The sequence below is a fragment of the Solea solea genome, chromosome 5 (assembly GCF_958295425.1).
Source record: "Solea solea chromosome 5, fSolSol10.1, whole genome shotgun sequence".
Lineage (NCBI taxonomy): Eukaryota > Metazoa > Chordata > Actinopteri > Pleuronectiformes > Soleidae > Solea > Solea solea.
The window spans coordinates 19,491,419-19,517,018 of NC_081138.1; the positions used below are offsets into that span (position 1 = coordinate 19,491,419).

Sequence of the window (25,600 nt, forward strand, 5' to 3'; positions counted from 1 at the left end):
AACAGCTTTCAAGAGTCTGTAGGAGTTCTTTGGACTGAAACTATAGTATAGGAGATCTATAGAAGTGTCCTTGAGGAATCCCTTTACACATTTTTGAACCTGTCATTTATTACACAATATTGGATATTTCTTTTGACAAATTTATAAAACACAGTATCCAGCTTTACTACTTGTTCTTTTTGTGGATCTCTTATTTTAGAGTGGGCTCTCAACAGGATTCGGCGAATCAAAACTCATAAAACCTGAATATAATAACCTAAAAATGCAAACGATGTAGCTTTCTGCAGCGAAAAAACACTTATGCTTATACCTAACACTGAGGACACATGTAACACCTAAGTGTCGGGTAATGGTGCAGAAGTTTATATGCATATAATGAGGTCTTAAAAACAATTATAAAATAACAAGACAGGATAAGGAGTGGACACTGACCTGCCGGTTCCTCTCATCTACGATCCGCGTGATCTGGATCTTCTTCCTCCCCATTGTGAAAACACTTTCCAATTAAAAGGCGAAGAAGAAAATCAGCAGGCTCCAGGTAGTTAAGGACTCAACAGACGATCGTCAACATGCACTCCCACTGTCAGCTCTGTTACTCCAGTAACAGTTTGGCATGATTTGCTAAAAAAAAAAAGGAAAAAAAAGAGCAAAACAGAGTCAATTAAATTCCAGTGATATTGAGTTTTCACACGACGTGAATGAATATCACACGTGCTTTCCCAGTATTTGCACAGATTGTAACATGCATATTCAAAGAATCATATATTTATACATTTATGATATGACACTAAAGGTTGTTTGAAAACAGAGGATAACACAAAAATAAAGAAGAGGAAAGTGAAGGACATATTCAGACAGTTTTTTACTTCAAAGTAAAGGAAACACTCTACACACAGCTGTGTGGTTACGATTACAGACTACAATCTGTCCAGTCTGGCTGATGGCTTCACTCTTTTCTCTCTCTTTTTTGCCATTTTTGTCTCCCTAATGAAGTACAGTAAATTCCCATACCATGCCTTCCTTGTCATTATTAATTCCACTGTCCTTGAAAGGTCAGCTGCTTCTTAACCTTAAAGGAGGGAATGTGACCAGGACGACATCAAGCACAACTAACCAACCAAAAACAAGGACATGATCCCTCACCAGAGTCAGACCCACACATACAAAAAATACTAACTATATTTGCTGGAATCTAAATGTTTGCCATTAACCTCTTGCATCTCCTTCACTGTGCACCTCCTTCTCCATGTGAACTCACCTCTGCTCTCCTGTGTTCTCCTGTGCTGCAGGAGCGCTCCCACCTGCCTCAGTGTGTCCCTCCTCAGTCTCAGTGTTGCTCAGCCCTGTCTTGCCCCAGAGCTCCTTAGCTCTTTCCTAATCTCATCTGATCTGGGAGGAGGCAGAGAGTGGGGTGAAGCCAGGCTTTATCCTAACCCTCGCTGGATTACTGCAGCATGTGGAGCCCACAGCTGAGCCACCAAACCCCCACTGTGGACCCAGTTCACAGGGTTGGGAGATGGGGCAAATGCATTTGTCATGCACTAGTGGAAATGTATTGGTAATATTTGCTCTAAAATTGATAAATGATATTGCAACGGAGTGTCAGTCCTCAAATGCCCCATACAGCAAATAGATAGAATAAATAAAATTAAATAGCACAGAATCTAGTTGCTATTTCCCGAAGTCTTCCTTTGCCCACTCTGGTCATTTGAGTGATTGTTCCCACCACCATCTCGTATTTTTTCCATCCTTGAATATTAAGTTTTATGCAATGGCTATTGTTTTGCTGCATGCTATTTGTCTAACCCTTCCAGTTCACCACCAGCTCAGATTCCAGCTGACCCTGCCAAGTCAGTTCGGGATACACACTGTCATACACACACACACACACAGACTCCTTGCATATTTGGGATTTAAAGGTCACAAGGATTTGTGTGTTTTACAATCTGGATGATTTGATGGCACTTTAGACGACTTTTCCACCACAAAGGAGACAAGAGACTTATCTTCCAGCATTGCTTTGTGCTTCTGTTTGATTGTTATGTTATATTTTTAAGTCAGAAACAGTTAAAAAAGGTTGTACAAGCGTAAGACTGTTCAGTGATCTGATCAAGATGAAAGCACTAAAGGAGTACTATTGTAGTGTGTGTAGATGTGTCATAATGAAGTCATAATATCTATTGACATTCTGGATCACAAAAATCGAAACAGCTGTCGTGTTTTTTTTAACATTTGAAATGCTGAAACCGGGGCTGAGGATATCATGTCACTCCTGCTACTAATACTTAGTTTTTGTTTTCTATTCAGGAGGGAATGACAACAGTGTTCTGAAGTCTATACTATTTCATTTTGTCATTTTAATAAAATCTGATTAAATTAAAGTCAGTAATCATTCGTGAATGACTTCTTATTTGATAAAATCTTTGTCATGAACCCTGTCGACCCTATTTGTCTTTGTGCGTGGGTGTGGATGTGTGTATGCATGAGCATGCGTGTGTGTGTGGTGGTGAGGTTTAGTGTTTTGGCAACAAAAGGTCTCTGGCAATGGTTAGGGGAAACCAACAGATCCTAACCTTAGCTGTGCGAGCCTGAACAAAGCCATAAAACCGTTTTAAATTTATTGTAGCTGTTCAAGTTGTGTACTGTAGCAAAGCAACATGTGTTGCCGGTGAACATTTTAGTTTACATTTCACAAAGAAAGTAAGTGAAACTGCTTTTCTAACAAAAAGTGTCATTTATTAAATATAAATTAAAATTAAGAGTTGATCATGATGTATACGGGGGTTTTTACGCGATGCTTAGGCCTGGCCCCCCGCCATTTTATTCATAAATTATTTTCAAGTGAGGTGTGTCAGTTGGAAACAAAGGTTGGGAAGTTCTGCAGCAACATCTTCTAGTGGTTAGACAAAAGCCAAACTTGAAAGCAGGTCTGGTGTTATCAGTGTTATTTATTATCTGTGAAATGATGCTGTTTATAGCTGACAAACATGAGCCTGCAGAGGGTTTTTTTCTAAACCAGGTAACAGGGGCGCTGTGCCCTTTTACCAAAATGCCATTTGAGCATTGGATGCTATTTATTACGCTACTTTACACTCAGGGACGGCACTGAAACCCGGTATAAAATGGGCTCCAGGGCGAAATTTAGAAATATCACGTCATTATAGCGCTGACGTACAGTGTTGTTGACGCTGTTTGACATAATCGGGAGTCTGGAGGAGGAGAAGGAGGAGTCTGGACATTTATTTTTTCCAACAAGCGTATAGAACAATACAAATTTGTGCCTTCTTTGTCTCGGGTAACGCTAGCCCTGCCTGGTCACCTGGCTTCTGACTCTGTTGCTCAAGACACACAGGGATAGACAGAAAGAGAGAGAGGGAGAGAGAGCTCCTAAAGGCACTACAGCTCTCTCACAACACCTAAAAAGGTGGTAATACGACAATCTTATCACACATTTAGCTGACGTTCAGCACATTCAGACAGAAAAATGCATGGTGTTTGACAGCTATGTAGAGTGTAAACACTTTGAATGTATTTTTTTTGTTTTGATGTTATCTAACACTGCGTACTGCCAGATATGTTATTTTTGTACGATTTTGCAACACGTATTCATTTGTGTGGATAAATAATCTTTGTATAGCAACACCTCAACATTATTTTCAACTTTTCAGTCAAGGATATGTTTAGGCTAGTTATAGACATTTGGTGAAGCAGGAAATGGTAAAGTCTGACTCACAAGCAGACAAGCAGAGTCCGGGGAAGGAGGACGAGAGATATGGCTGAAGCGGAAAAGGGGTCGAGCTGTTTGGTAGGCTAAAGCTTGAGATCTGGATTGGGGATGAAGTCTTGTGGAGCTGTGGTTCGGAGACAGAGGCTGGAATCGGGCTGAAGTTAGTTGACAAATTTCATACAATACAAATAACATTATAGACAGCCTTCTCCATGAGAGATGATACAGTGGACGTCTTTGCAGACTCCAGAGTCTGTTTTGTACAACTGGTGCCTGTTCTCTGGTGTATATGTGCTTCCCAGACAAGTTGTCCTGATCAGTGCAGATGTAATATGTTACTATGGCAGAAACTCTATCTGGCTGGCGTGAAAATCAATACAGCACAGAGAGATGAGCCAACAGGCTGCAGCTACCAGCACTCACACAGACATCTGCAGCGCTCAGCCATTTATTATAATTTCATTACACCCAAAAGAAAAGTCCCACCTAATCTGATACAATGAGCAGCAGCAGCGTTTAAAAGTCATTTTATAGCAATGCTTGTGTCCTCTGCAGGCTAAATTATTTTAAGAGACACTTGATCGTTTTTGGCTTTATTTGTTCTAATGCTCGACTTCTACTAATGCAAAAGTACGACGGAGGATTAGGGCCAAACTGTTTTTTAATCTTTCAAGAATAAAGTCGTAATATTACGAGAATAAACTTGCTATTTAATAATAAAACACAAAAGTGTCTCTGGATTAACTATAAAAATGTTTATACACTTCTTTGGAATCAACTGTTTACTGATTACAAACCAAATTGGAAAAACATTAGTAACAACCTCACACAAAAGGATCTACATGATTCCCTTATTATTTTCCTTTAATCAATGATGAAGAATTGTACATCCTTACCGAGCAGTAAAACTATTTATTATCAGAATAGTCAGCATTTTCTTTATTTCCGATATTTAATTCATTATTTCCAAATGCTGGGGGGAAAAAATGTCAAACATACAGTAAGTGAAACAGCTTTACAGTTTTCTAATCTTCACTTGCTCTGACCTTCTCAACACCTCCCTTTAACTTCAAAACACACGCTGCCTCTGGATGTATCGTTAACAAGAAGAGCAAAGCCCCCGGAGCAAACCTGAACCTCACAGCCAAACACACGCCTCTTTATCTCTACCATGAAATCCAATTCCTGTGGATCACAGGAAGTGTGACCGTTATTTGTGTGGCTATGAAACACACTTTTCCAAGGTTGGATGGCATGGGATTTTATATATGTTACGCCAATACAATAGCACAATTGTCACTCTTTGTTGGTACATAACGCCTATGGCTCTTCATCTAACATTTTTCTGCACATTAAATGTACAGAATCCTGCACATGACAGCATGATGAGAAGTAAATAATGTTTCTGATAATGTGGCAGCTTTAGTGCCGTGTTATCATTCATCAGAAACTATGTGCACTTTGTTAATAATAAAATTAAACATCTGTCTGTCAGTCTGAGTCTCAGGATTATTAGAATAAACTACTGAACTGATAACCTCACCCTTTGTGGAGGAGAGAATCTAATTGGTGGTGCTCTCGGGATCTGTGTCTAAAACTGAGTCTAGAAGATATTAGTTCAGAAAAGAAAAAGTGATTGAAAGGCAAAGCACAAAGGGAACATCCCACCTGACTGTCCGAAAGTGACTAGCAGCAAATAAACAGTCCAACAACTTGTTCTATAAAACCCAAACCGTACCATGTTGTTTTTGCATGTGCACAATGCAAAACTGTGTGCCACTCGCAGCTGCAGTTTGAAAGTAAAATAAGGAGGAGAAGAAGAAATAGAAGGCTCATTTTCACCTGTATTATAAACAAATGCCATTGTCACTGCTCACGTTCAGGAATTCCTCCTCTACTTGTCGCCTCTCTTGAGGCTATTGACTGTATTTACCACCTTTCTGTGACTTTCATTTCTGTTTATTATTTATTTTATTTATTTACTTTGAAAATGGACCTACATTCCTTAAAGACCATGTAAAGTTTCCGGTTCTTCACACATTATAGAAAAAGTGGCCGAGGACCCTAACCCTAACCATGAGAAAGAAATGACAACTATGGAGTAAAGAATTATTGAGTGAATAGTAAAAACAGTTTCTTTTGAGTGTTCTGTTTAGGATTTTTTTAGGCATGTCTAAAGAAATACGGCTCCATGACACACAGGAGCTGTAACAGTATAAAAACCCTAATTGCACTTAATCGCTGTGAGTAAGACCAGTTTTTTTCCACCCGCTCCCACCATATTTCATGAAATGTGTCACATTTACGTGGGGCAGACACGCGATAACCCAATCAAGGAAGTCCTGATCGGAACAACTGTTTATCTGAACACCAATCGGAAGAATAGAAAGGTACTTCTTTCACACTGGGACTGTGTTCAGTCATGCTTGTCACGTGAACACGGTAAACAACCACAAGTGAATACAGAATATTTGGTTCCAGTGGTTCCTGTAATTACTAAAATGAAACAAGAAGGTGAGCTACCAAAACAAAGACCCGATAACAACGCACAGTGAAGGAATTTAATATCTCTCAGTGCTCTGAGGTAACAGAGGGCCATGAACTATGACTGTACTAGGAAGTTCCCAAAGTGTAAAAGGTAGAAAAAGGGAGTTTGAAACTGAATGGCGTGTCGCAGATGATGCATGATGTCCTTCCTTTACATTCTTCCTTTTTCTCTGAGGATTGACGACACTCGAAAACCATTTTGCAATCGCCATCGCAGATATCAACCACAATCTCAGCCAGCTCTCACACTGACAGTAAGAAGAGTATTGACTATGACAGAATAATGACAGCCACATTGGACAGAGCACAAAAACACAGAAACAGAATGAGCTAACAGGAAGTTGGCAGTGTGGAGTTTTGTTCTAAATCTGTCTGGCAGTCAAAGAGGGAGCATATGTAATTTATTTATTTTTTCCAGAAAATAAAATAAGCATCTGGTGTTCTAGAATGTCACAATATTCCTTTAACTATACCTGTCAACAAGCAATGAAGTTGACAGACTTTGGCACGTTTTCTAGCATGAATTGTGACATTACAGAGGTGCTGGAAACAAAACAAAGTCACAAGAAGAAAAAAACACCATAGACTTTGGTAATAATGTTACAGTGGTGAGAATGTAACATCTTTAACGTTGGTCTCTTCTATAAATCGAATGGTTCACATGATCTGATTGATAAAATAGCAAATATTGAATGTTGTCCCAATTTTTAAACTAAAAACTTTAATGGATAACAAATGAATGTGTGTTGCAGTGCTAGGCCGGATAAGATGCACCACTACCGGGGCTATAGGGGCAGATGAAGAAGATATTAGCACATTCCCACTAATGCAGATCAGAGTTGAAGCTGATAGAAACCCATTTGTCTCTGAAATTATTGTTGATTAAACACATTTACCCTGGTGAAAACCCCTTTTAAATCTGTTTAAATGAATTATTGATCCTCAGATAACGGTTTGTGATGCCCATCCATGTCAGTGAGCCTACAACAACATGGCAGGGCAAGCAGGGCAACTCTCACTGTTTTTTTGATCCCAATAAAACCCTAAATAAACCTCTAAAATGGGTAAACAAAGGCCATGAACCTAGTGCTCCTATTAACAGTTTTAACTTTGTGAGCACTAATTATCAGCCTCCCTTTTAACATTTCCTCATTTACAGAATAAACAAAGTTAGAGTTGGTGAAGGTTAATCATGCTGGGTCTTAACAGCACCAGGTTGTTTTCAGTGCAAAAGCGCTCAGAGTAATTGGAAACCCTTTTATCCCTCCTCCTCATTAAAGACCATGAGTTCATCTCTAATTGTCCTGACCCCGCAGCGACCTCTGCTCCAGTCACTCCAACAGTGAATCAATGAGGCGTCAAGCTGAGTGCCCAGCATGCACCACTAGATAACATCCCAACCTTTGGCTACAAGGGGAATAAAGTAGCCACTGTCCCCAATATGTGCCAGAGTGAACAGTACTTTGGTTTGGTAGATCACAGAGCTGATCCTGGTTATCAGTGTGGAAACAGCCATGGTGAAATCCATGGCTATTTGCTGGAAGAATAAAGAGTCTCACTTTCATCACTGTTTGCAAAAGTGTTGAGGACTGATGACACAGATTATCTTCTTTACTGGTATCTTTTTCTTCCCAGCAGCTTTTTCTCATCGTCTTGCTCTTCTCTCCTTCCCTTTTTTGCTCAATCTCATCCTTCTTCTTCTTCCTCTAGCAGCTTATTTGCATTGTAGCCATCAGCAGGGAGAGATTGCTTAAGGCATCACGAAGCGACTGATAGAAGATTCCTACCCTCTAGCAAGCCCGGCCATTCTTTGAAGTTCTCAGAAATGGAGTTTTTATTAAATATCTTCTGGGGACTTATTCATGGTAAACAGGCAGGATATGCGGAGGAGTTGCTCCCTCAGGAAGATGGAGTGAGAACAGGCCTGTTTACTGGCTCAAGTGTTAAACACGTCCCTGTTTACAGTACGACTATCCCCACATGCCCAGATGTGAAAATAAGTTTTCTTTGATGTAATGAAAGTGAATTACAATTTATGTAAAAAAAACAACAAAAAAACCATAATAGAGTTATACATAATGGAGCTTTAAAGCACCCGCAATTGAATTTGCATTTTTTTATGCTAATGATGCGCTGACACAATGCACAACCTTTGAATTAGGAGATGTTAATACACACGTTACAACTCAGGGCAACAGATGCAAATGAGTCCCCCCTCAGTAAAGCTGCACAGTGATGAAACCTGAGATTATTCTCCGTTCTGCCTTAAAACGTTCGATGTTTCACACTTTTCTGCGGATTACTGTAACGGGAACGTGTCTTTTATGACAAGGCAGGAACAAGGAAACTAAGAGCTGCTGTTGTCTGCTGCCAAACACAGCAGGAGCACGGACTGTGATTAATTAATCACCCACGGTCAGACAGAGTAGCCTCTGGTATCATGCAGCACAAGTATCGACACTGGCCTCTGCTGCTTTGCAGGTCACCAAGCTAATGAGTTTTTGCCTGAAATGTAATAAATAAAGTCACCTCCCCTCCGACAGCAGCCCAGCCTTCAATGCCAAGCTGAAAGCCAGTCAGATTAGATGGCTTACAACACTCACTTAGATCTTGTTCTACTGTGTTTAAAGAGTCATTAGAAGAAGGAAATTCGTGTATACACATTAACGTAGGGCACAATAACAAAATAATAAGAACCCTGTTCTTCTTGCACATAAACATGACAATATATTTGTGAATTTCACACTGATCAAAGCTGTAGTTTCAACCTTGTAGTCATCAACACCCAATGTTACTCACAAGCTTCCAGCCTAGTAAAAACTCCAAGACAGCAGTCTGTTCATTTAATTACTGACCCACTGTGATGTCATTTTATTATTGTGTTGCTTTTATGACATGGGATAAGATTTTCCTGTCTCAACACAGAGACACTGATGTCATGGCTGCAACTCAGATTGAAACACAAGCTGCCCTGTAAAATATGTTTCCCCTTCTACACGCTGTTCTTTTAAATCAAAAAAACTAAAACTGGTCTGGAAAGGAAACTTTCAACAACAATACTGTACTTTTGTCATGTTTGCCTGCAGAAAAAGAAGGAGTGACTGAGATGAAACAACATTATCCTAGTTAAAAGTCTTGTTTTCAAACTATTCTCATGCAGAGAAGGCCCAGGCTCTGTGAGTCCAGCAAAAATGAGGAAAAATCCAACTGCAGCTGCTCCTCAACCACTCCATGTCAAGGACCCTCCATCACAATGTATGAACACTACAGTGACTGGAGCACCACTTTTGACTGCAATTATTAAGCATTTATTCAAGATAGAGTCAGTATTCACTTTCTACTAATTTCTTTGAAGAAGCAAGATGAGAAATAACTAACTTTTGCTTAACAGAAGCTCCCACTGCAGATACTTTTAAAATGTGTTGACCTCTGAGTCAGTGCAGTTTCCAGAAAGTGGTTTCCAGAAAACAAAACCGATCTCTTGACCAGAGTTCCATCTGCATAGGCCCACTCACTGAACTGAACCAAGGCAAAATGGTTTCCTCATGATCCCATTCCCGACTTTCTAAACCAGTTCTCTTGAAATTTTACACATTTTCTTGCTGAATATCACGGTTGAATGCTGGTTTAGATGATTTCCAAGTCTTATTAAAAGGATAGCTCAGGATTTTTGCAGTGGGGCTATATGAGGTACTTATTCAGGGTCTTATATAAAGCTGACTGTGCTCTGTGTGCTCCCTGCGCCAAGGAGGGTGGGCAGGTACAAGCTCAGCAAAACATGGGAATGACTAGGGACAAAAAAAAATGTTTTTAGTCACTTAAACTTAAAAAGTTCACCAACTAAAATCTTTTCCAGCTTAAGTGTATGTTGTCTCAAAATTATGTTTACCAACACTTAACCTTTCTGTTATACAGCATTTTCTAAAAGGAAACGTGTTCTCTTCCCCTCACCGAAAAGCACAGAAAACAGCAGTTCTATCTTACAGGGACGAAAGTTGACCCAAACTGAATAAAGACACCTGCATTCTACAACATGCAGCTTTAACTTAACTTTGATTGAATTTGCAAAAACAAGCTCCGTAAACAATAACCACCCACCCACCACCATTATGTCTAATGCAATACCACACCGGCCCGTACCCGTTAATAAAAGCCCCACGTCATGACCCTTAACCATAAGGCTCTCATACTGACGTGCTTCTTTTCTACTCGCACATTTTCAATACAAATTTAAAATTAACAACGGCCAAAAGACAAATAATGAAAAAGAAAAACTAAAAAGAACAGCTCACACACAATTACTGTACCACTCCAGTATTCCACATTCAATGCACATTGCAATGCTGCAGAGCCATACAGTGAGTGCACAGTCTTTTTTTCCATTCATTAATGCCAGTGGCATTTGACTTTCAAAATAAAAGTAAATTTGGCTTGATAAGAGTAATTTATTTTATGATGCACATGTGTTTTATTATGAAAAACAAATATATTTTTGTTACCATCCACTGCTCGCCCAGTTTAGTTAATTTCCACCTGCGCACAAACCTCTGAATTCATCTTTTTTCACCCATGACACAGCCTTTTTGTGGGCGATGTCAGGTACCCGACCCGGTGCAGGATTCTGCTCTATATATCAGATCTGTGATAGATAGTCAACCTTTCTAGTGTACCATGAAATACACCCCCACAGCTGTCTAGCAAAAGTATAAAAAAAAGCTTCTCTATTGGACTTTACAAGACCACAGATGAGCAACTCTGCACGCAAAGGAATAAATTCTGTCATAAATGGTAATGGGAGGGAAGATGGTGGGTTGTTGGGGAAGTGGGGGGAGTACAGAAATGAGTAATCAACTACTCATGTCACAATAATATACATAAGTCATAGTAAAAGCACAATTCAATCTATACCACTGTACAATGCATACAAAACTCAATACTTAACTGAACGACAGGTGTGGTGAGTTTTTTAATTTCCAGTCTGCTGTGGAACTTCTTTTTGTCTGGTACTTCCAAATCAATATACATTCTGTTGTGCTATATAACAATAAAAAAACATAACTCACTGTAGTTGGCTTGCTGCATTTTAATTTTTCCACAGTCTGGTTTGGCACAGCCTAGAGCCTGGCCATTTGGAAGCCCGGATCTACAGAACCAAAGAGTAATCAAACAGTGCTATCATAGTACTAACATCACACACAGAGAGAGCCACAGAACTCCAGCCTGAGCTCAATCTTTTGATTCACTAAATGATATTATAATGAATTCTGTAGCATGTTTTGTTTGTTCCTGTTCTCATTGAAATTCTGTGCTCTCAGCAAAGTAATATCTTCCTTTTAATGTTGTGAAGTGATGGGTTCGTAGATCTGAAACCTCTATCCTGATGTTCCTCCAGGCAATCTCCTACACCAACCCCCCAACCATCACCACCGACTCCCCTTTACATACACACACATATACGTACATTTCCCAACACTACCATCCCTCTCTTTGAGATTACTGGGTAATCCAGGCACGTCTGCATGCACACTGCATCAATCTCACATCGGTCTGCAGAAGATCTCTTGTAAATAACACTTTAGACACGAGAACAATGAAATGTGTCCTCCATTAAATTCTCCTTTTGCAGAAATATGTCTATTTCGTTTCAGTGGCCAAGATCTAAAGCTTTTATTCAACCTTAAATATTCAGAGTGTGTTTGACACTGAAGAAAGCATTTATCCTGATCCACAGAGAGGTAAGACGTGGGTGCTTCCAATGGCTAACCATGACCCCCCCTGTTATAAGGTCATGCATGAGGACTGCAGTACTGGCTGGGCATTTAGCCAAGAAAATAAGAGCTCAGAAATGCGCAGACTGTCAGTGCTGCAGGAGTACTTTCTGTAGATGTTTTTTTTCTCCCCCCCACACAGCTTCTGTTCATCGTAAAGAAGGAAACCATTAACTTTTAAAGACCACTGTTCAAACCTGCAGCTGTTCAGTGTTTGGATATCACTTAATGGATCAGTCCTACAGGCGATGCATGGAGCACACACACAACTCAATCACAATGAAGCCTCCGTCTCTGTTTATGTAAAGATGTCATTTTAAAAGGGCTCGTAGCGAATGAAACATTTTTTTTTTCAATGCAACATAAGTTTTATTACACATTTAAACTTCCTTTCATTTCTAAAATGTTTGTGTGCTTTCAGAATTGGTTAGAATTTGTCAACAGCTTGTAGCTCATCCAATCTGTAAACTCACTCCAGACTGTTATGGAGAGGAGTTATGGCGGTAGTGTTAACTGTGTGCATTAGCTCACGGTTATTTCTCTTTCACTGATTTGCTGGCAAGAGAAAAGACATTACAGCTGGGATCGCCTAAATACTTTTTGAGCCCCCTGGGATTAGGGTGTACATTTGCTGTAAGAACTGTGAGATCACACGAGTCCTGCTGAAAACTTCAGAGGACTCTATGCCAGACAAGCTGGACTTCAGTTTATAGACCCCAAGATCCCGTCTAACATTAAAGGTCCAGTGTGTTAGCACAAATTGAATATACTTCTAGGGGTTGTGATGCGGCTCAAGATTAACACATGTTTCCAGAATATTTTACGTTTTTAACTGATCTAAAGTTGATTTCTGAGTCGGAAGTCATGCTCAAGACTCTTCCAGTGAAGACACTCTCTGCCAATCAGTGGTCGGCAGTCTGCTGACGTCACATTTAGAATCAGCTCAGCTGTACCAGGTACTGTCACTAATGGAGTAGCCGAGTGGAGCCATGCCCCAACTGTATAGTGGCATTTTGAGACAAATACTACAGAAGTGCTATTACCGGTAAAAGAAGCAGTGTTTGTATGGTGGCAGCCATCTTTAAATCCCATGTCAGGGTTGGTGAGGTCACTGGAAATCTGAGTTCAGGGGGCATTTCTGACCTCAGAAATTCCAAGTTCTGACTACAAATGGAACGCACATTTTGAGTTTTTGAAGAGGGCGCTTACAACACAAATGAAGAGGCCACCCGACCAGAGTTCCCTGGTATGCTTAAGAAAGGGAGGTATGAGCAGAGGAGTATATTTGTTACAATCCACATTATCACCACTATAGATGTCACTTATTCTTATTTACTGGACATTTAACCACCAAGTACTTTGATAATCAAGTAAATGGTTTGTGTGTTTTTGTTTTATCCAAAAACAATGTCTCTGACTGCTTCTTGAATTTAAATATGTTTTGGTTTTCTTTGCTCCTCGATGGCAGTAAACTGAATATTTAATATTATATATATATAATTTTCTGGACTAAACAACTAAACGATTATCAAGACAGTAATATAAAGAATTATCTATAATTAAAGTAAGCGTTAGTTGGAGACTCACTACCACTCAACCACAGAAATACTGTATGTAGCACCAGCAAAATATGGCAGTGCTCTAAACATATGACACCGGGGAGTATGAGGGTTACTTGTATCTCCTGCTCCTCAGCTCAGCGTGGAGTGAGACCATCTCCTTGTACAGTTGGTATTAATGAAGTGACGGCACCATTAGGAATGGTGTCAGGTCTCAGCACAGCCCTAAACTGCTCTCCTGTCTGGACTGTGTCTCTGCAAATCAACACTGAATTTAATTAAGCCTAGCCACGCTTCCACTGACCCAAACTTAACGTTTAAGTTGGCAGGGCCAAGGGAAACCTATTTACTGTGCACAACAAAGGCAGCTTTATATAACCGCAGGGAAGCAGATTGCAAGGCTAATATTTAGAAATTGTTTTATTTGATTTCTGTATTTATTGAGTGTAATTTCTGAGCTCCAGTGCAGCATATTTAGCATCAAACGAGCGGGTGTGTGGCCCAGCGGTCAGACGGCAGGCAGCCAGAGGTTTGGTTGGTTTGGAAGGACTGGCTCAGGCCTGATTGCTCAGGCGACCCTACAGGAAGAGTTCTTGAGTCCAACAGATTAGGAGCTCTTCCAGAAACCACAGAGAGAGGAAAGGACAGGAGAGGAGAGCAGAGAGCAGAGGAGACAAGGGCAGACGAGAGGAGAGGTATTTCTGAAAAGTTTTCTGATCCTTAACTCTGTGAAAAACCGGACTGAAGGAATCAGTTCCAGACAATAAATGCTTCAGTACATTAAAACATGTAGATAATTACTAATATGTTGGTTCAAATGGAGAGAATATGACTTAATATCGTATCTGAAAATGAGAACCCATCACGACAACTTGGTTTTGATGACAAACAAACAATGGAGTTTTTGTGACAGCAGTTGCAAGGAATGTATTCAATGATGTTACAAAGAGGTACCTCGAAGTACTCGGATAGGTAAAATAGATAAAGCAGTTGATGAACATTTAAAATTCAGGTCTAAGCTGCAGCTAAAGACGTTTTCTGCTCTTCTTGGAAAAGGGGCGCGTTTTATTCAGTCAATGAGAGCAGTAATCATCTCTGAAGAGCACTTCTCACTCTGAGAACAAGCCGCATGAGACAGAACACAATCAACACAAGCGTTCACATGAAACGATAACAAATGAAGCCATGTCACTGACTGGATGTGATGAAAGCATCAGCGAAACAAAATATAATGTCAGTTATAATCAGCCAGACGTTTAGTTGAGAAAATGTAAGCATGAACATTTAAGTGCAACAGACAGACCTAAAAATGAGCCTCTGCTGTTCTGTAATCACATCAGTCTGGATGTGAGCATCAGCACAGAGTCTGGTAACAAGCACATGACAAACCCACACAGCAGGAAGAGTCAGCTAAACCGCTCATCTTCTCTGCTCTTAGTGACACAGCATGTGATTGGCTTAGTCGGGCATCGCCGCAGCTAATAAAAGTGGATGAGAAATGCATTAGTCCACACAGAGGCAGCCTGCATCTGCTTGGGCCTCCTAGAGCAGGCCGTGTAATTGACTAGAAAAAAAACTAAGTCAGTCCTTCAGTCACGGAGGACAAATAGCCTCTTAATAAAACATACACACACAAACACACAGTGCAGCCTCTGTGTCTTCAGTGTGTGGTGCAAAAAAAGAGAAGCCTGTGCTGCACAAGTGTTGCTATTTCTGTTCACCACAAGGCTGAAAATATTCTATCATTAGAGAACCTAGCAGGGAAAGGAAATGCCACTGTGTCCACGTGGGCACCATGAGCCCGCAATCTACAACATAGCTGACAGACAGGGTGGACAAGTGGTTAAACACTTTAATGTCACTGGTGACAGCTTTTATTTTGTCAGTTAGTGTCCATTTAAAACTGTCACACGGGCAATATTTTATCAGAAATAATAAGTATCCAGGGTTTGGTATACTACACATTTCATGTGGATTAATACTGAACACGTGTGAATAATGCCGACTACGTAAATGTCATGGGCAGTTAAGTATAAAAAGGTATACATTGCATGTTACGTAGTTAATATCATTTTTAAACCACCAGTTTGACACATGTAAAAAAAAGAAGTATCTGAGAAAACCAAATAAGCCAAAGGGGGCATCACCTAGGCTGAACTTTACACCATTGATTCTCATATTCTGTATTTGTCTGGATGTCTTGATTCCGCCTCTCTTTTCGGGTTTATATTTATGTCACAAATAAAACTGCCACCCTGCCACAAACATATGTCTAACAAAACATGGACTGACATTAATCACCTCTATCACTTAGGTAAATTCAGGTCTGCAACACTCAGCTCTCAACCACAATGCCAAAAAAAAAGAAACTGACACACTCACCAACACTCGCAAACTAAAGTTATGCATCAACTTCAATTCATGTGGTCACATTTCTCTGGCTAGAAGACCAAGTGTATCTGATTAGATGGGGATACAATCTAGGGAATGTTTCCAGTTAGATTAAATTATGAGAAAGTGAAGCTTTAAATTCTCACAAATCAATAACAGACACCCAGCCAACCACTGCAGAGAATAACAACCAGTTTGTGGTGGGTTCTGTATCATTTTAGTGTCGATTAATGTTGTGTTTAAAATAAACCTCTGCTATGTAATGCACAAGCTCAGTATCAAACTAATGTTACTCATATGCAGGACAATAGATTCTTGTGCATTTTAACTGCAGGATTGGCTGTAACCAAAAGTCTGATCTAACCATATATAGAGAGGTTATGTTCATATACATGCACACAGGAGAAGTGTAGATCTTTATCAGATGTACATTAATCACAATATTATGTGCAAAAGATTGTGCAATTACTGTACTCACTGAAATACAGTGAAACATACAGTATCTGTTGCGCCTAAGAGAATTTACAGTACGCACAGCTTAAGTCCTAATTTGATCAAGTATGTGTGATTTCACTTGGCCACAGTGCTGCATCACAAGGCCAGATATTGACTGGATATTTGCACATGGAGCACAGTCCTCCAACAGCACACACAGTAGCAGAGACAAACTAACACAACATTTGATCACATTTTATGGAGATGATACTAAATTAGCACAAAGAAATCATGAACACAAATTGGAAGATTTATTGTCTCCTTCCAAGAAGGTTTTTTTATTTGCTTGTTTGCAGCAATGTGACAAGTAATGGACAGATCTTGATTACATTTTCTGAGGATTTGTGTTGTGACTCAAGGAAGAAATCATTTGATTTTGGTGGTGATCCAGACATGGATCTTGTTTCAGGATAAAATGACACTAAGCAGCTGAAAGCTTTCTCTAGTTTGGTGTATCAATTGCATTTTCTACTCCTTTGGCATCTGCTTAGGTCTCTGACAACTCTCAAGAGCTTTGTCACTTTGTTTGTCTGAAGTCTGCACTGATCAGACAAGGAGGAAACAAAAACAAATTAATAAAGTTCGGAAAGATAATAAAATAGGGAAACAACACAGTGTTGAGGTAAATCATTTTACTGAAACAATATGGGACCTGCATAATTTGTCCACTTCAAGCCCAAGCCCAATTAGCACCCACTTAGCACCCACTCAGTACCCAGGTAGCCTGGAAAGCAGCTCGTACAACAATGAGTTGAGCTAAATGTAAATGTAAATATGCTAACAGGGACTCACAGAAAACGATAAGTCCATCACCGTGGTGTCATTAAAATATTTTGAATGGTAAATAAGTGACACTTAACCATTTCACAGTAACATACTACTTATGAATATGGGAAACAATAGAGATGCATACAGTTAAGCCCGACTGTTACTGGCTCATTCACATGAGAAATGAAAAAAAATTAATCATTAAATTACATTGTTCTCTAGAGTAATATGCTGCACTTCACATTAGCCAATATCAGGATGTCTGTTCAGAAACAACTTACTGGAGATGGGAGTTCTTCCATCCCATATGCTCCCTGTGGTCTCAGCAGTCTGACAGGCTGACAGTGTAAGTATGACCTGATTACCTGCCTCCTGAAGCCTATAATCACTAAAGCCAGCAGACAGGCACTGTCGCTCCACTGACAGGGAAGATAATTGAAGGTGATGCTACATGCTGCTAGCCCAGCTAATGAAATATGAAAACAAAGAGCAGGGAGAACACGGCTGAGCACCAGAGATGCCGAAACAACACATCTACTGCCACACCACTTTTCAGTTTAACCTGCCAAGACATTGAGGACTTAAGTCTCTAAAAGACCATTATCCATTCTCTCTTTTGCACGTTTGCTTAGTTTCATAAAGTATCATCAACGAGAAACGGTGAACAAGAACTTCATAAGACTGACAACACGGTGAAAATTAAACTGGACGTAAGTGTTAAATAAGCAAGTTGTGGAACAATAAGAACTTATCAGGAAGTGATGTGAGTAACCATCAATTAAAAAAAAGGTCCATCCAAAAACGCAGACTAAAACGCAGCCCCACAGTAGGGGGTGTTGCAGCACCCTTCCAGTGCCCCTGCAAATATACACAATAAAATGTAAAAACTAAAGACAACACACTGGTTTACTAGTAGTACCAAATATTTCCTTTCTGATAACGGATATTTCATAAAGGGATGACCCCTGGAAATTAAAGCTGGCATATACGGTAGTGTACAAAACTTGGTTTGCACATTTGCTATGTGCTTTACGGCAGATATGGAGGTAACTAGAAGTCATGCAGCAAGTGCGTGTGTTGAAGAGTAGTGTGTGTGTGTATAAGTACATGTTGTTACCTGTTCTGGTGCTCATTAAAGCGACACAGTGTAGCATTACACGCCTTCAAATAATGTCGTCAAGATTATTGTGATGATGGCACATTAACGTACAACAGCCTGAGCAGGTTTGCATCGCCTCTATTGGCACTACGTAACTTCTGGTTTCAGGTTCATGCCACAGAAAGAACTACAACACTCTTTACATTACGGCATACGTCACAGCCCCCCTTTCCCCTCACTCGAACATTGAAGCAAACAAAATGACAAAGTTACACAGGTGGAACTATTCATTGACTGGATGTCATAGCAGAGGCAGCAAAGAAACCAAAGAGGGTTAAAAAGAGATAGAATCAGAGGCTGGACGAGGTGGAATCTCTGGCGTGAACTGAAGCCATTTCGTCCTTCTCGTTCATAAATCAACTGATTCTAAGAGAGTTTTTTAAGGGTTGCCAGATTGAAAACGCAACCGAAAGCGCTATTTGTCTTTTGTCATTGTTTTTTTTTTAAGTTAGTTTTTGTTTCTAAATTCTTGAAAAATAAGTATACGTAAGCATACTACTCAAAAAACATATAACATTGGTGTTGACATTTTTCATGTTCATGCAGAAATTTTACTTGTTACAGCTTTAAAGTGATTGCACAGGTATACTCCTAAGATCCTCCTAAAAGTTACTCACTGGACCTTCTTCTTTGAGCCTAACATATGCAAGTAGTTCTTTTTTCAGACGTTTACTCCCCAAAACTGTCTGTCTAGGACAACAGCAGTGTTTTTATTTTTATTTTTCAAACCAAACATTTAGTTTAGGTTAACTGTCAATTCTAGCAACAGAATCTATTTGAATAAGCTCACATTTGTTCAGAATAAAAGCTCTGAACTCAATATGAAATTTAATTTTTTTTGTGAAGATAAGCAAATAATTTAAGATCAGATTTGTTAAATCATCAGCCGGGCCACATACTGATGCTGGCGAGCCAGTTTTGGTCCACAGGCCCCCAATTGCTGACCACTGATATAAACTATTCCCATAAATATAAGAGATAGAACATTAAAAGCAAACAATACATGAGATAGCTATAGCTGTGCTGCTCTACTGTACTCTACTGTCTGTATGTGTGCCTCTTTAAGTTCCAGAAAAACACTTAATACTGTTTCCCCCTTAGCTGCAGATTCCTTTAACTCCATTCAAAGCAACAATGCTGTAAAGCGAGAGAGTTAAGTATTGAGTTAAGTATTATAAAGCTCTTTGGCAATCCACATGTACAGTCCACGTACTCTACACACACGAATCACAACACAAACAAGTGAACGCCAGCGGTTGTTCAACACACACACACACGCACATAGAGAGAGAGAGATCCAGTTGAGCCGCTTGTGTTTAATAAGGAAACAGTTTGTTGACAACAATATAAAAAACATGTTGACGATAAGATCACGTCGTGGGCATACTCTCCTCCCTGTCAGGCTGTACAAGCGCAGACACTACACTTCCTCCTCCTCCTCCTCCTCCTCTCATACTGTACTAAATGTATACACATATGTGTATATAAATATAAATATATACAACAACACACATACTCACCGCTTTGTTGGCTCTCTGTCCTCCACCTGCTGCTGCTGCTGCTGCTGCTCTACACGACGATATTTGTGTGTTCAGCCCAACAACTGTCTGCTTCCCAGAGAAAGGACAGGTCGTCCGTTATGTTTGAGAAACTGACACAAAGTCACACTAAGCAGCACAGCTGAGGCTCCGCCCACCGGGGGGAGTGAGAGTTAGAGAGAGAGAGAGTGGGAGAGAGAGAGAGAGGGAGAGAGAGCAAGTCAACTTGGTAATAATTGAGAAAAATCCATGTATCGCGATTTAAATGAGAATCGTGATATTTCTGAGAAGTACTCAAAGTATTTTTTCCGTTTCACTTTGAAGAATGTTAAGTTGAAGGCTGGCATTTGTGTTGTGTCCTGTTTAGAGAGGCTTTATTTATTTTGGCCCCAGCATTTTATTGAATTTCTTTCCAAGCTCAGTGAGAAGCAAAGCTAAAAACGTGTTCTTGTACGTACCACTGTCCCATTCAATGTAGATAAATGTCCAACTGACTGATGGGCAAGATGCACTGATTTTGGAAATATGACTTATATGTCATATGCCTGTTTGGAAATAATGTAGAGGGGATTTAAGTTTCTGTGAGTAGACGACCAGAGATAAAACAAACCACAGCATAATCCTCTGATCATCAAGTGTTGATACCAGACTTCTCAGCAGCAGCATGTGAGTTGCCTTCAACCCAAAACAATAGCCCAGTATAACTGAACTATTGATACTTTATTTAGCCTGGAGGAAGTAGAAGAACGCTCATGATGGTGAGGGAACAGGTTCAAGATCTTCAAGGGCCTCGGAGCGGTTTAGTCTCCATTCAGTGCTAACTGTTCCACTTGTGCTGTGTGGAGACAAGGAGAAGCATTGTCTCACAAAATGAAGATGATATAATTTTGTATAACACATTCATTCAAGCAGCGGAACTGATTAACAGATGGTGAAACAGGGTAATTGTCTTTCTGATAAACATGAACTATGACAACATGTAGAAAATCCTCCGTGATAAAGCAGCAGGGGTGACAGGAATACAGCGTCTTTTCTTCAATATACTGCACATTAAACTGACTTCTTTGGTTCGCCCACAACCACTGTACCTATGCATGGTCATCTTTGGGCTTTTCCCTTGTGTCCTCTTCTGTTACACCAACTGTCCTTGTGTCCTCCTTCACAACATCCATGAACCTTCTCTGTGATCATCCTCTTTTCCTCCTGCCCATGCAGCTTCAGCTTCAACATCTTGACCAAACCATCTCAACCTTGACTCTCTTACTTTATTTCAACATGAGCTGTCACTCAAATATGCTCATTTCTAATTCTGTCCATCCTGGTCACTCCCAACAGGAATATGAGCATCTTCAGCTCCAGCTCCTGCCTTTTAGACAGTGCCACTGTCTCCTAGCCATACATCATAGCAAGTCTCGATACCAAAGTCAGCCTACAGACTACCATCTAATGTTGCCTTGTCCCATTCTCCCCTGGCATCAGCTTGACGTCTCCTATCTCCTTCAGATCTTCAGATCTTCTGCATAGTATAACATCTACCTCCTTCACTCTTATAGGTCACACTGTGCTCCTCTTCCTGAAATGTATACATCCATTCTTTTTGCAAAATTGACGACCATCTGACCCAATTTCTCTCCTTAACCCCATACCGAGCCAACACCTCCTCATCATCTCTGTTTTTTTTCTTCTGCTCTCTCTCCCCTGGGAAGTCTCTCTAACACTTCATCCGACTTACTCCAGAACTCATCTTTCTCTTCTAACTGACAACCAGCTTGTGGGGCATAAGCACTGACAGCACCTTCAATTTCTAGCTTCTCTCGTCACCTCCAGAACACTCTTCACATATCATCCCTTCAAGATAACCTCTACTAATGTTATATACTATGGTAGAAGAAGTTTGAATCCGCCTCTGATGCTCCCGGCCTTGCTTCCCTTCCACTTGGTCTCTTGGACACATGCAATCTACCTACCTTCCTTCTCTCCATCAGATCAGCCAGCTTTCTCCCCATACCAGTCATAGTCCCTAGATTTAAGGTCCCTACTCTCATTTGCTTTTGTTTGGCTGCTTCCTAACACACCTTCCCCCTCTCCTCTCCTTTTACTTTGTCTTCAGTCAACAGTAGTACAATTTCTGATCTGATCTGCAAATGCAAATGCTCTTCCTGACGCAACCCAACCGCAATTTATTTGGGCTTGGAACCGGCACTAGGAAGACTAGTTTTTGGCTTGCAATTTTTAATCCAGCATTCTATCTATTGATCGCTGCCGCCATGATCACATGTGGTCTCAGGAAGCAGAGTAGTCAGTGTTTAGTTGAAACACAAGCATCCGAACACAAGTTTGTAGATGTGTCACGTAAATCAGATGATGCTGTGGTAAAAGCCCAAGGGCTCAGATAAAGTCTTGTGAACAGGGCTGGCAGATAAATTCATACATATAAAAGTGTTGTAATCCAAAATTACATGCATAAAATATTTAATGTTTTTGTAATGACCGAATATATTCCACACTTTGGACAAGATTCACACAACAAGATTCTCAGTCATCCAGGTCACATGGCACAAAGAAATGCTCCTTTCGACAGAGGAATTCTTCACCAGAAAGTTACAACAAGCCGAGGTGTGACTAAAATCAACCATCCACAAAAAAGCAGGGAGATACAGTGGATTCCAACCCACTAGAAAGTGTCATTTCTCCTCTGTGACCTCTACCAAGGGCATCCAATCAATCAGTCATTTCAAATGCTGCGTTAAAATGCATGCACTGGCCAAACAAAGAGAACTGGAGTGCACTCATGAGCGTGGATGTGATGTGAAGAAGATTTCCATATTATTGACCAAATCCAGAAAAAACAATGTAATAAAAGTGTTATTTTTAGTTCATATGTTTTTACTTACAAACGGCATTGTTGAATGCAGGGGGAGAAATATACTTTGGCCATATGGAAAATATTTTTCATGGATGGCTTTTCACCAGCGCATGGCTCGGTTGTTCTTAATCTCTCCTCTTTAATGTAAACATCTGAGGCCAAAAATCAGATTACAGAGTGGAACATTCCATTATTTGATTATCTTTTCCCAGCTGTAGCAGAGAGCTCCACAGCCTCAGTCTGTCGAACCCATTTCAAACATTCATGTGGAGTTTAAAAAATGACAAACAAAAAAAAACATCTTATCATTGACGAGTAAGGTAAGTTTGTCCAGACTCTGCAGATAATACAAGCAACATATCTCACGTTTGAAGTCGTTATATCACTGGAGTGTCATGCTGATGCCACCATGTGTCCTCCAGACAGATGACAACTGAAACACAGAGAGAGTTTAGACAAAGCTCAAGATCAAACTTACTACACCCCTATGTATGTATTCATTCAATCACTCATTCATTCATCCTTGTTACTTACCCTGGGTCAGTTTTTGACTCTCATTCACGGTCAGGAAAAGCTGTATTTTAAGTATTTTTTTTAGCACCTTTCACAGATATGGAATCACAGTGCTTCACAGGGCGATACAAGTAAAATACATACAATACAAAAAAAAAACAATAGGAACCCTAGTCTAACTAAAAGCCTGATTAAAAAAGAAACGTTTTTAACTGCTTTTTAAAAGCAACAACAATGTACAGGCAGGGGTGTGAAGCTGTAGCATGTCAAGAGATGCAGGGAGGAAGTTAGGATCAAGATTAAAATGGATTCGAAAATTCACTGGTAACCAGAGAAGGGAGGCTGAAACGGTCCTGATATGCGCCCTTTTGTGAGTTCCAGTTAAAAGCCTTGCAGCAGAGTTCTGGACGACCTAAATGTGGTCAAGTGCCTTCTTATTTAAACGGACAAAAAGACTATTACAATAGGTCAGACGTGTGGATATCCCTTAGACACAATTTTCAATTTTTACATCCAGTCTGTTCTTATTAGGGCCCAAGCACAAGGACTTACAGTATTGGAATTCCTGGAATTTACTTTTTTTCTTCCGAATCAGAACTGGCACAAATATTTTATAAAGAAAGGGGAATACGTAAAAAATAAAAACAGTGGCTGCTTTAATTAGGGCCCGAGCTCTCACCCAGTGGTGCCAGGAACTATTGTTCTTTTAGGATTTATAACTATTTATTTCTCTGTCAAGGAGATTATGTCGTTATCCATGTTTGTTTGTCTGCTTTTGTCACAGAGGACATTTCCGAGGATGTAAGTAGGAAAATGATTAGATTTTGGTGATGATCCAGAGACAGATTTCTTTTAAAACAATTGTTAACCTTGTGAGAGAGGGAAGTGTATTGACTGAGCAGCCTTGGCAGGAGTTTGTACTCTCAGAGTGCTTTCTATATTTTTTCTTTTATTGTAGCTTATTTCAATTTCATCTATAGTCTCTAAGGAGCTTGAAATTAAATAAGTTCATGGTTTTAAACTTTTCTTCGCCTTTGGTGGTTGATTTAAATTAATTGAACTTAATGCACATTTTCAATCAATCTTATAATCTGTATAAAAGGTAAAAATGATAAGAAAGAAAAGCTGCATCAAGGCCACTCAGTGAACACACACACGAAAAATAATTTGGCTATTTCCGCCCATTCTTCAGGGTTTTAATGCAACACAAGATCAGCAGGAGCATGACGTGCTCATCAGCTTAGCTCTTAACATGCTTTCTTTTAAAAGTAAAGCCTTTATTTAGCTTTTGTAAAGATTATACTGTATGCAATCCATAACTCCATGCTTGTTATGAGGAGAATGTGACAGTGGAAAGATAAAAAACAGAACAATGGAACGGAAAACACATACACCAAAGAAGAAAGATGCATTGTGCGAAATGGGATTTCACAGTAGAAAAGTCTCCCATATGACTGTGTGTAAAACGTATCATACTGCACAGCTGATATTTTTAGTTTTCTTTTATATTACATTTTCTACAGATAAATGATAAAAAAAACACATTGGACATTGTGTTATGAAAATGTGTTTATCATTACAGACAAGTTGTATTGCTCTTTCATTGGAGAGAAGAGACAGGAGGCTACATTATTAAACATATTCAGTACATAGTTCCTCACAGCTGTACATCACTTGGCTCTGGTAGATGTTTGCATTAAGCAACAAACCATGACTTCAAACGCAATCAGAGATGGCTGACTGCACCCCATTCACGCAACAAGCCTCTGGCGGCCTCTGTTGGTCATGTTGGCAAGTGCAAGTGTGGAAGCACATACAGACAGACATAATCTCCAGACAATGGATAAACAATATGAGGGTACTCGTTTGTTTTTTGCCAGATTTCCTCAAGGAAATCCCCTCAAATTATGTCATGATAGGAAGTTTTAAATGAAAATTTTGAATAAAGACATTAGAAATTAGATGTAGATCAGTAATAAATGGATTCCCAAAACCAGCAGTAACTAACTTGGTTACACAAGAAAATATGACAAGAAAATATTTTGACTGGTTCATGTTGGTTATTTTTCTATAGACAGTCAATAACCAACAGAAATTGAGAGGAACTTTCACCTCCTTTTTCAGATGCACCGTAATAATATTAATACGTTATTAAAGAAAACAAGAAATGATTACACATCCAGCAAACCAGTCACCCTCATACACCGTGACCTGGACACACACACACAGGAGCTTAATAAGAGAACAAACATGTAGCCCTTTTCAACTA

At 39.8% G+C, this 25,600-nt stretch overlaps 1 protein-coding gene across 3 annotated transcripts in view; it reads right to left on the minus strand.

Annotated features, from left to right (window-relative positions):
• Positions 1 to 20,056, minus strand: part of LOC131460021 (myocyte-specific enhancer factor 2A-like) — a 42,414-nt gene extending 22,358 nt beyond the window's left edge. Inside the window, exons 1-3 of one of the 3 annotated variants that reach the window (XM_058630253.1) lie at positions 19,935 to 20,056; positions 11,338 to 11,417; positions 433 to 621 (exon numbers count right to left, since the gene is read on the minus strand). In XM_058630253.1, the coding sequence (XP_058486236.1) occupies positions 433 to 486 (54 nt within the window). In that variant the 5' untranslated portion in view covers positions 487 to 621; positions 11,338 to 11,417; positions 19,935 to 20,056. Of the gene's footprint in view, positions 1 to 432; positions 622 to 1,258; positions 1,348 to 11,337; positions 11,418 to 19,934 lie in introns of those variants that run through there. The other 2 variants (XM_058630252.1, XM_058630254.1) reach the window with 2 other exon arrangements.
• Between the last annotated feature and the right edge of the window lie 5,544 nt (positions 20,057 to 25,600).